Source organism: Diceros bicornis, chromosome 16, assembly GCF_020826845.1.
Source record: "Diceros bicornis minor isolate mBicDic1 chromosome 16, mDicBic1.mat.cur, whole genome shotgun sequence".
Lineage (NCBI taxonomy): Eukaryota > Metazoa > Chordata > Mammalia > Perissodactyla > Rhinocerotidae > Diceros > Diceros bicornis.
The window spans coordinates 67167234-67179318 of record NC_080755.1 but is presented as its reverse complement, the minus strand read 5'-3'; the positions used below and the strand labels follow the sequence as shown (position 1 = coordinate 67179318).

The 12085-nt window shown below is 43.8% G+C and overlaps 1 protein-coding gene across 6 annotated transcripts in view; it reads right to left on the bottom strand.

Moving 5' to 3' along the window:
* Positions 1-11477, bottom strand: part of SALL3 (spalt like transcription factor 3) — a 19826-nt gene extending 8349 nt beyond the window's left edge. For 3 of the 6 annotated variants that reach the window (XM_058557333.1, XM_058557336.1, XM_058557338.1), the window contains exon 1: positions 10192-10332. In XM_058557333.1, the coding sequence (XP_058413316.1) occupies positions 10192-10288 (97 nt within the window). In that variant the 5' untranslated portion in view covers positions 10289-10332. The other 3 variants (XM_058557335.1, XM_058557334.1, XM_058557337.1) reach the window with 3 other exon arrangements.
* Positions 11478-12085: the final 608 nt, after the last annotated feature.

Here is a 12085-nt window from a genome sequence, read left to right as displayed (position 1 = left end):
ATCCGGCTTCTTTTTCAGTCTTCTGTCCTTTCCCTTCAGACAGGGTCCATTTCTACATGTTAGGATTTGCCAAATGAATATCATCAATATAGTCCAGGCCTAAAATTAATCATGTTTAATACAACTAATTGGCTCTGTCAGATGCAATATTTCGTGGTGAAATGAACCAAAATTATGTTATTGTGATCAGCCAATAGAGTTCAGCGATTTGTTAACAAACTAGAAATTATATATTTAAAGTTCATTTATGTTGACATGTTTAACATGAGAATGTTGTAGTCAGACACACTTTTTGTACCTATTTTCATCTATTCTCATAGAAAGACTTAGCAAATTATATGCTTGTGCCATAGTGGAAAACCCTGTAATTGGTTACACATGTTTAATTACTGTTGTAGGCGGCTACTTCCTGCCTGCCTTTACCCTCTTGTGCCGAATAACAACCACGTTTAATGAACAATTCCAATTCACACCTGATCAAATAAATAGCTATACAGGAATGAGAAACCAACATACGATAACATTTCTAGTCCTATTTTTCTGGTGGTGGGGGGGAAGGTCATGTTCAATAATCACTGGGGCTCCACGTGCTGGCCTGGGTATTCCTGACTTGCAACAGCCTCTCGTCAACTTACAGATGGAGGGACAGCATCAGATCAGTTTGAACAGAGACCAAGGACAGCTGTGCATCAGCCTTTTGTTACTGTGCACAGCCCACCGAGAGAACAAACATCCTCAGGTTTGTGTCCCGGAAATGATGTTATAACACCAACAAATGTATTTGCTAAGAAGTCTCCAGATTTATTCTTTCAGGGTTTTTGAAAAAGAATAATTTGGCACTTATTTCAGTAGAGAAATTTGATTTCTAAAAAATACCCTGTAAAAACATTTGGTCCCTCTACTGGAAAAGAAAATAAAAATATTTTTTCCAGGCTAGTCTGCTGCTCTCCATGAGGCCATTATTTCCAGGTAATTTATACATGCCTTTAAAAAATTATTAGCAGTGTTCAATTAGCATTTTCTTAACTGGCTAAACCATTTGGAGGGGAAAAGAAGTTAGAGCTTGCAGCCCATAAAGACCTGCTAGACTTTTAAACTAAATTCAGTGCTGAAGATCAGACTGCAAGAAGCCTCATTACTGTAGGAAGGACGGAATGTAATAGGTATCTGTAATGAGGGTTAGTATAGCTGGAAGCAGACATAGCTGATTTATACTGCAGATAGGCACACTGACAAAATAAACACGCCGAGGACTTAACTTTGCTCAGTGTATGCAAAACCTAATTTTAAACCTGCTAAGGTTATGGAACAGGGCAAAAAAAACCCAAACTAAAATCATCAGATAAACAATTTCTTAATGATTAATAAGAAATAAAAGCTTCTCAAATTCTAGTCGTGTATTTAAAGAATTACCACACAATGCAAAGGACCTCTACTTTTAAATTTCTTTATGATAATGGAATGTTCTTCTGCAGACCCATATATTAAAAAAGTCTAAGTGGCCATAAAAGAAAAGTTCCTTTGTATTAAGCAATCAAGTTGGAATCAATGTTATACTACATCATAACAATTATAACTATTATAAAGACGGAACAGAATATTTTTAAAAATTCTTTTCCAATATTTTAAAGTTATGATATAAAAGGCCTGCCATAATCCTCATATTTTAATACTTTTTTAAAAGAAAAATACCAAGAAATTAAATATTGCTAATTTCTTGAAATAGAATTCTACCTTTAACTCCTTAGAGGAGATAAAATATATAACCTATATGGTATATAAAAGCATTCACATGGTATATACATTTAAAATTTTACAGTGTACATCTTATTCAAAAAATACTTTTTTTTATATGGAATATGTGTTAGAGAAGTTCACTGAGAAAATGCTTAAAATTAGGTTGATTTCTGGATCCTGTGAAGTGTGTTCAGTGTTGGAAGAACTAACTTACTTAACTGCAAATAAATTTTATCTTTACAAATGAATATTTCCCAGGTTTTCTTTGTAGCAAACTATGGCAAGTGAAATAGAGAAATACGACCTTGTTTCACACTGTACTTTTTTCTCAAAGGTCTTAAGCAAGCCAAACAAATCTCCATTTACGTTAAAGACAAATTTTTACGTTTTCGTTGGTTTTGCATGTTAAGTATTTTTAGGGTTTATCTCCAAATTCATGGAAGTTGGGAAGTGTTCCCACAGGTAATTTCTTTTTCTCCCATTGGCAGGTTTGCAAAATTACAACTGTTTCTCAATCATAGAAATTGTGCATAGAATATTTAAGCACTTTCTACCAAGTAATAAGTCATTCTGTTTAATGCAATCACAACTGATAATTACCTAAACATGATGAAGATATTCTTGTCAAAGTAAAATAACTTTCCACTTGCACTCCTCTAAAATTGAAGAAGGAAAGCAAAATTGAAGAAAATTGTGTAAAAAATGGCATTCTGACCATTTAGACCTGTTAACAGTTCATTATGTGAATGAACCTAAGAAAAACAGACAATATAAGCAAAGTTTCATAATAAATTTGTCTTTTGACTAAAACATTTTAAAAACTACAATTAGTGAAGGAAAAATTCTTCAATAGAATTCAGATCTCTTATTTTGGGCAAATAATCTGGAAGTACCACCTATAATTTTTAAATTGGAGTTTGTGTAAAATATCATAATATGGTCACATTACCTGTTATTCTCAGTTGCTCAGGCTATGAGTGTGTTTCTCTATCAAAATCTGCATGTGATTAGCATTCCATAAAAGTTATAGAGAAGCACAAATTTTATAAGCAGTCTTGACTACAACGAATGGAAATAAAAAGAAACCCTAACATTTCCCGTATGGAATTGAAATTTTGGGTGCATATTTTAAGAAAGTTATTAAACAACAATAAGCACTTCCACTGCGTTGACTGGTAGGAAATAACCAAAACGAGCCTATTTTACTAGAGACGCAGCTCTTTACAAGGAGGCAGCCATTGTCCTGAAGTGCAGAGTGAAAGGGCGAGTCCTGACGCAGAGACGGGAGCGAGAGAAATAAAGTTGTGATGCCGGCTTCAAGGGCTCTCCTGGTTACAGGGACCACACGGAGAGTGTTACAGTGTATATGTGCTCATCTGGCAGTATTTGTTCTTTTTAAAAAATGCTTTCTATAACAAGAAAACCCATATAGGAAAAATCCAAATGCAGCTCAAAATTTCATCATATAACTTTTAAAGCCCTTTAATCTTGCCTTGTTTTAAGCCAATATTATGTCGGATTCAAATGAATTCAACCATCTTTTAATTAAATTTACACTTTAAACTGGCCTTTGTGTTCTAAAAATAGAAGACGTTACATCTATTAGTTAATATGGCTTAAAATTTTTATTTCAAGGTAAAACCACGTAAAAACAGTACAAGTTTGAGAAATTTATTTCCAATGCAACTGGAAATTTTTTCTTTCTTAAGGGAGGAATTGAAAAACAAGCATTGTAAATGTTATTAATATCAAAGAAATTTTTTTTCTTCATACTGACTGTTCAACGACTAGGAGACCTCAAACTTTAACAGGCAAGGGCTGAGGCAGGAATCTGCAGTCATAAGGGTTATATTACAAGTGAAGAAAGATGGCAACCAATTCACCAGTGACAGAACTTAACCCAGGGCCTCCCATTCTCGGTTCACAGGAACATTCGGTCCAGGTTACTATGTAAAAGTCCCATTCTGATCTGCTGTACTCATTGTGCATCATCGTGAGGCAGAAGCTGTTCTGGGAACAACCCAGCTTTACTAACGTCAAGTATGTCCCAGCCCATGCCTTCAACTGGGGCATGTGTACTTAACGCTGAATCTGTTTTCCTGAACGCAGTCAGGAGGAGGGTGAAGAACAGAGTCTGAAAAATAAAGCTATTTCAGCATAAGAGGAAATGTATAATTAGTTTACAGCTATCCCCACACTTGCTATTTATACTTAAGATTTTCAGGGTTTCTACCTCTATCACTGTTCAAACATTCTTGAAGCTACACAGAGGGGAAACGGGTCCCACGGCCTTTTAGAGAAAGCCTCTAACAAAAGGATAGCTTCAATGACAGTCTTAAAAATACATGGATTTTTTTTCTTCTCACTAATAAAACACACAGAAGATGTTTAACAAAGATGTTCCTATTCTTAGGATCAACTCCTTCAGCGTGAAAGGAGCCCCCCAAACTGTTTCACTGTTCTCTCTGCAGTCATTCCTGGTCTGTTATATAATATACATGTATCGTGTTTTCACTGTCTGTAAAAGCATATTATGCTCCGAGAAAGAATGACGTGTCAGAAGACAGGCAGAATGTTTTCACGCATGGTGAGCTTTTTCAAGCCACAAGTGAAAAGCATTGTTGTAATATACATAAGAATATTTGAGACAGTGCTTTCTTAAAAAATTTCAAACTACAGTTCTTAGCAAGGCTGTTTTATTTTTTCTTTTGGGAGTACAGTGGCTTGTAAATAAGCTAACCAATTACAAAGTAGTAGTAGTAAATCAGTGTTTTATAATTTTACCAACCACAAAATCTCAACTTATTCTGCTACACTTTTGCTACAGATTTTTAATTCCTCACAATTAACAAAAGGAGAAGCAAACTTGTTAAAGTATGGGAAAAGGGATGTTAACTTCTCCACTTTAATTAGTAACTTTAAAAGCCACGTGGGTCTTCAGGAAAAGAAAACGTACTTTCCACTTGGCCTCTACCATCCCTTAAAAATCTAGAAAGCATTTTTCAAGTTTTCCTAAATTGTTAGGAGACACTTATTTTCTTGCAAATTAATTCTTTTTAACTCCTTATGATAGCTTTGAATCCCATAAAGAAAGATGAATTATCACATACTGAGCCCAAGCTGTGAAACAGGAGGAGACAAATAGAGACCCCTACTGTGTTTAACAATGTAGAAGAAATTCCAGACGCAATAGAAAAATTGTGTCCTTTTCCCTAGCCCTCCAAGCTTGTGCGCATGGAGCTGAACGGTGGAGGGCACTCTTGTTATGCTGAACACCAGCACTGACCCGCACACTTGCTTAGGCAACTCAGTGGCCCACATCTCAAATTTGTTAAGTAGCGACCACCTGTGGCACAGTCACCAAATGTCTTCTGTTTAAAACATTTGCAGTTTTTAATCTGTGTGGTGAAGGACCAGGGAGGGAAACACTGTTTCCTTTATGGACATATGCAGATGGAAAGCAGCCACAACACTCACGCTTGTTTTAACTATCTGCCTCGATGCTGTATCACATAATAAGATGTTTGTTACACTTCAAGGTTGCACAATAGTTCTTTCATTTAGATGTTATGCTGTAATCATGCTTATGATGAATACACATATATCACTATCTATGCCTAACGAAAAACACACAAACCTGAAATATGTCAGCCGATGAGAAAAATTTCAATCAATATTCGGTGAGGGGTGAAAACAACGTTTGTGCATAGTCACTTCTGGTTAAGATGCATATGGTTTAAACTCAGATTTGATATGTGAAATTAAATGTGCTATCTGATGATGTGACTATTTGAAAGTGCCTCTGCTTGCTACCCCACCACTGGTCATTTTTCAAATCCACTATGCCTAAAAATAAACAAATAAGCAAAACCACTTAGACGTATAAACACCTGGGTCTAAACAGCCCTAGAGAAGCACACACTGCAGTGTGTCCAGGAACAGGCTCTGATCAACTGTAACCATCAGAATGCTCGCACTCGGGTTAGGTTATTAAACCATTTCCATCGTTTGTCATCACTTCACCGCGCTGTTCCATTTCTACAGGAAAAGTCTACACATATGCAAAAAATCACCCTGGAAAAGACAGTGCCCTGGGTCGTCGAACCAGTGGCTCTGCATGTATTCAAGTCATACAATCGAGTTATCAAACAGTGCTGCCAAGAGGTCACCCTCGAAAAGAGGACCAGAAATGCAGACGAATTAAGACAAAGTGCCATGGCACCTGCAGGGTTAATTAAACAGTTCAACACGTAATAGCTGCACAAAAGGAAACCGTGCTCGCTTCTTCTTTAAGAACTATAAACACTTGTGCTGAACTAGATGGGCATCTGATAAGCTGTGCAGCGAGGAGCAAACTCTCGGGTCTCTAGTTAACACTCAGATTCAGTGTTAACACTTAATGGAACAGTGTTGAGTCCTGTTACCAAGGTCAACAGCACAGATGCACTAATTGTATTATGAGCTTGACATCTAGTGGCCACCCCTGGCAGGGCAAAGCAGGCAAAGGTTAAGTCAGCAAGGCTTGTCAAAGCCCTCCTTACCACCCACCTTCAGGGAGAGCCGGTGGGAAGCTGCCAGCACTCTGCACCCACCTCCTCACAGACTGAAGACAACAAGGCTCAATGCTGTGCCGGCTAGAAGGCTTTCTGGGCATGCAAAGGGGGGTAAGGACTCTGGATGGTAAGCAGAACTAATCTGGGGGGTGACCGGAGAAGACAGGCCACGAAGGACATGGTTGAGACACCACACTGGCATCACCAGCTCTCCGTGGTGGACAGCGCTGCAGCCTGGAGAACTCTTCCCTCTAATTAAGAAACAAATCAATCCTCAGCTCTAACAGAAATAGAGCCCATTACACTATTTTATTATTTCAATTAATATTTTATTCTGTCTGTAACCTGACATGTCTTACTGGTTTGCTTGGAAATCACAGACAGTTAACTGCATTTGAAACCATAAAGGTGTTTAAATTACAACAGAAAAATCTAAGGATGAGGCTTTTTTTAAATACAAAGGTTTATTTAAAATAATATTAAAACATTCGATTTCTACATAGATTTTATTTACGTCTGATTTTACATGAAATGTGAAGCAACTTAACATATGCTGTAGTTACAAACCTGTCCCCCAGCAGTGGAACTGGCTCTCGTCTTCAGGGGACTAAGATATGCTGGTCTTACCCTGGCAACTAGTCAAGAAATCGTGTGGGAAAATAAAAACTAACGAAACAAAAAAAACCTTCCTGTTATAACTATTTAAAAATCATCCTTCTTGAAACTATTTTGCAGCTTTGAAAGACAGTACATAACCTCATTAGCAGTTAAGACGACTTTATTTTACTTAACTAAGCCTGTGCCAATACTTATATTTAAGAAAGCTCAATTCCAACTGCCGTTCAGCACACGGAAGGGAAACCTTGGTGAATTCCCCCTAAGAGAAAATGTTCCTAGAGGTACCTTGAGATGAATGGTAAAGCCGCTTAGAGATTGCAGCTGAAAATGAAATCTGACCCACTTTTGCCATCATCTTTGTACACAAAAAATAATCAGCTTGCTAAGTAATTCCTGCTGTGGGTCCATACCTTCCTTCTTTTTCTGGCTCTGAACAAATCTAAAAATATTGGATCATGCATATGTTGTGGAAGTTTAAAATGTACATAAAAATGTTACATAATCAGCTTTCTCCAAAGAGTAGGAATTAATTGTAATGCTTTTAGTTGACCACCAAATTATGCATTTTTAAATAGGTTAGGTTTTTTAAATGTTATTTTTAAAATAAATGCTTGCAAATTCTTCCATTCCTTTCCCCCCTCACTTAGTTACTTTTCACCTTCCAGGTTTCAGAGAAAACAATCTGCCCACGAATGTTAGAAAGCGGCTTCTGTATTGTTTCCTTTTGGAATGCTGAATTGTAAATGTGTGTAGCGTGTGCTGGGGGGAGGCACCCAGGCAAACCATGCATATACAGATAAAAGAGAAAAGATCTCCTCACCAAGGGCTGGTGGCCTTCTTTCCCTTAATTTAAACACAGTCTGTGAATACCGCTGGTAAATTCTTAAATCACATGCTCACCACATTTAAAAGGATTTTTAAGATAGCCATATGACTGTAAATTGGCAGGAAATAAAAACACACTTTGAAGCAATTAGTGTTAACAAACAAAATACAGGATGGCAAATTGTTTTAAATTATAATATCCTTTTGTTCTTCCTTAAATACATATTTTCTTTCTAATGACAATAAAATACATCTTTGCTAAGCCGTATTTTATACGATAAAAGGATAGCAATATTACACCTTTTAAAGGTCTTAGTAGGAGTATAAGGGCTGTTCTGTCATTACAAGTTTTAATTAATTTTTCTTAGAACAATATTCAGCTGGCTCAAAGGATTTCATTAATGGTGGCATATATTTAGCTGCATCCTAAAGCTGCATCACACTTATTTCTAAATTTTCAGAAGCAGGAATGAAATAATTTGCAATTTCAAAAGATAGTTCTTACTGGGAATCTAAACCTCAGTCATACTTACATTTTTACAACAGGATAACTTTAGAACTTTACGTAAACCATTATTACTTTTTCTCATTCTAAACATATCATCATATTTCATTCCTGCCATGATAAGGTCTGGATAGCACTGAAGCTATTTTTGGATAGCTATCTTTTCATTTCTTCCCTAAAAACCAATGCCTGAAAAATACTAGTCATATTTCTTTTCTTTTTACTGTAAATTAATGTGACTGTGCATCTTTGCCCCCCCATATTATACTAAAAATTTTGCATATGATATTTCTTTTTCACGGCATTATCAATAGCCTTCTATTTCACTGCATGCATCTACTGCTTTAATTAATGTCACACCAAAGTGATAAAGGAATTATTTACTGCATTTCTAAAACACTGTAAACTAACTTAGCTCACTTATAACTTCACGCACAGTCTGTTTATTTCCATTGCATTTAACAAAATTAAAATCTTGAGACCATCTGATTCATGTTGGAGTACTTTAGTTTTCCATTTATCTTTAAAAAAATATTTTACATAGTTATCTTACTAACGACGATCAGCACGACAGAGTAATATATACACAAGCATTCCTTGAGTCCAGAGAGAACAGAGTATCTTTTATGCTCCATGAACAGTCAGCTTCAGAATAATTAAATCACAAAGAACTATTTTTTTAAAATAGTTTGCCTAAACTACCCCTAAAACAATCGAGGAAACACACTACTCCACCAGAGCTCAGCCCCAGACAGGCTATTTCTGGCCTGTTGCAAAATACGATCAGGAACGGTGGTAACATCTTGATTCCAACTCGGAATGACTGTGAAAAACACAGGCTCGACAAAAACTTCAACCCTACGGTGAGCAGAAAACCTGAATATGTTTACCTCTAAATAAATTCAGTAACAACGAGGGTAATTCAAAGGAGAGCTTGTAAATAATTTACTCCATCTTAGGTTTTCAAATACAGGCTCTACATCCCTCAACATGTTTACACTCCTAGGTCCACCATGCTCACATTTCTGAAGTGAAATTAAAAACGAATAGCAGGGCCTCAGCTTCTTAATTGTTAAATACAAGAGGTTTTACTCTATTAATTAAAATATGCTTTAATAAAAGGAGACATTGCACATTTTGATAACGACCCTACAAAGCTGAGAAGTATTTACATTGTTGCATTTTGGGGCGGCTATGAAAGCCGATTTTAAGCTATTCAGGAACCACAATAATAAAGCTTTAAAATTCCTCACTGGGATGCAATGTAGTTCTTTTGAAGGAAAGACTGTCTTTCTCATTCCGCAGAAATAAATCCATTCATTTGATCGTGTAGTCATTGAGGGCAATACAAAACAAACCAAGTGTGAGAAATTCTATGTGATGAAGTAAACAAAACAAAAAAAAATCCATTTCCATGACAAAAAGATTCTTTGTCCTTAATCTACCCACCATATGCAAGCGTTTCTTTTTAGCATATCTCCTGTTCTAATCTTTAGCGACGAGGCGACACAGATAAGTCTCCCTTACCTCCGCGGCGACAAAAAGACCCGGCCGAGTTTACGATTGTACTTAATTCATGAATTCCCAACCGCGTTATAAGCGCTTTCCCCCTCTCCACTCCGGCGTGATGCATACCCGCTTTGCCAAACTTTACTGCTCTGAGCAGTAAACTCTCACGCCCTTCACGTTGTGCAGTCTACTCACAGTAAAAACAAGCCTCTCTGCCTCTAAGCAACTTATAAAAGCTTAATCAAGAAAGTTGGCCGGGTTACTTTCGCAGGGAACCCACTGTTCGCTGTCCGAGCCCGGGGCCGCCCAGGGTCGCTCAGGGTCGCCCTGCGCCCCGCCCGCACCTTGGGGACCCGCGCCGGAGGCCGCCGGACTGCAGACTCGGCCCCGACTTTCCGGGGATGAAGCGCCGTGGCGCGGGTCCCCGCCCGGCCCGGCTCCTACCTTCACTCCGGACGGGGAGGACTTCCCACCGCCGGCCGGCTGCGGGCGCATCGGAGAACAGGAAAGGCCCCAGCGGACTTGGAGCCGCCAGAAACATGCCGGGGTCCTACCGCGTGCAAGGACCACCCCCCAGCGCCGCGGCCAGCTTACCCCCGAGTTAATTCCCAAGGCGGCCATTAGGAAGGCCAGGCGACAATGACTTCCTACTCGCTTCGGGACGGGATCCCCGGTTTGTCAGCGCGCCCCAACCTCGCGGGCTTCGCGGCCCTCGGGGCACTCGAGGCGGCGGCGGGCCGTCCGGGGGAGGCGTAGGCCGGGAGCCCCGCTCCGAGCGCGCACCGCCCTGGGCGCCCGGCACCGAACAAAGCTGCCCGGGCGGCGGGCTCCCCGGCCCGCGTCCAGCGGTAGGTGAGTCGCGGACGCGTCCCCGCCGCTGCGCACGCCCGGGGGACCGCGGTCACCGAGGCCAGCCCCAGCCTGCGGGCACAGAGAGCCCGGGGGGCGGCGCGGAGGCGGCGGCGCGGACCTCTCCCGCCCCCGCCCAGCCCCGCGCGCCGGCCTGCGCTGGGCCGCCTCCGAGCGCAGCTCCAACTCCGCGCGGCCGAACCAAGTTTCCGCAACTCTCCGCGCCGCGCGCCCGGGCGGAGGACCGGGGCCCCGCGGCCGGCCTGCCCAGGGACAGGTGCCGCGCGGCGGACACGGGCTCCAGGAACCAGGGAACTTTCCCCCGTTCCGCGGCGCGCAGCCGCCCCCGCAGCTCGGCTTCCCCAGACCCCGGCCACCCCGAGGTCCGCGGCCCTCACCGTGCTCGGGAGCCCCGTCCGGCGGCGGCAGCTCCTCGTCGGACTTGAGGTGCTGGGGCTTGGCCTGCTTGCGCCGAGACATGCTGCTAGCGGGGCAGCGGCATCAGCGGGGCGGCCGGCGGGGACGGCGCGGGGCGGCCGGGCGGGCGCGGGGCGCGGGGCGCGGGCGGAGGCGGCGGCGGCTGCGCGGGCCGCGCATGGGGCCGAGCAATTAGGCTGGTGAATAATGCATGGCCATTAGCGGAGGGCCGCGCCGATTGGCCGGCCTCCAGCGGACTCCGGCGGCCTATGCAAATGAGGCCGCGCTCGCAATTAGCGGCCGCGCGGGCGAGGAGGGGCCGGCGCCTGCGGGACCGGGGCGCGCGCGGCCCGGCGCCGCCTCACATCGCGGGCTCCGCGCTCCGGCGCCCAGGTGCGGCTCGCGGGCCCGGAGCGGCCGCCCTGCCCAGGGCGCAGGAGCAAACTTTGGCGGCGTCCGCGCGGCGCCGTCTCCGCCGGCGCGCCGGGCTCGCCGCTTTATAGAGAGTCTGCGCCGCCGCCCGCGCCCCGCGCCGCCCCCCCGCCGCCGCCGGCCGCCCCTCCCGGAGCGAGCGGCCGCAGGCAGGGCTCCGGCCCGCGCCTTTGTCTCGCCGGGCCGCCCGGGCGCCGCGCCTCCTGCGCTCCGGGCGCGGAGAGCCGCCGGCCGCCTTCGCTCCTCAGCGGCGGGTCGCGGCGCCGCTCGGCGCGCCGGCCCTGCTTGGGCTCAGGTGCCCCCTTTCTCCGGACCTTCTCGCGGGCTCGTGTCCCCTCCGCGGCTCCCCCGGCGGCCGGCCCGGCTCGGAGGCTCGCGGCCGGAGCGGACTGCGCACGCCGGGGTGGCGGGACTTCGGCAAGACCAACTTTCCGGTTCGGAAGCGGCGCGGGCCCCGCGGCTCCTCCCCCTCCTTCCCCTCCCCTCACTTCCCCCTCCCCTCCACCCCCCGTCTCCCCGCCCCCCCGGGCCCCTCGGACTCCGGAGCACACGCCCCGCCCGCCGCCGCCGCCGCCACCGGGGTCGCCTCGGTGCTTCGCTCGCCCGCAGGGCCTCCCGCCGCCAGCGGCTCGTAATTCGG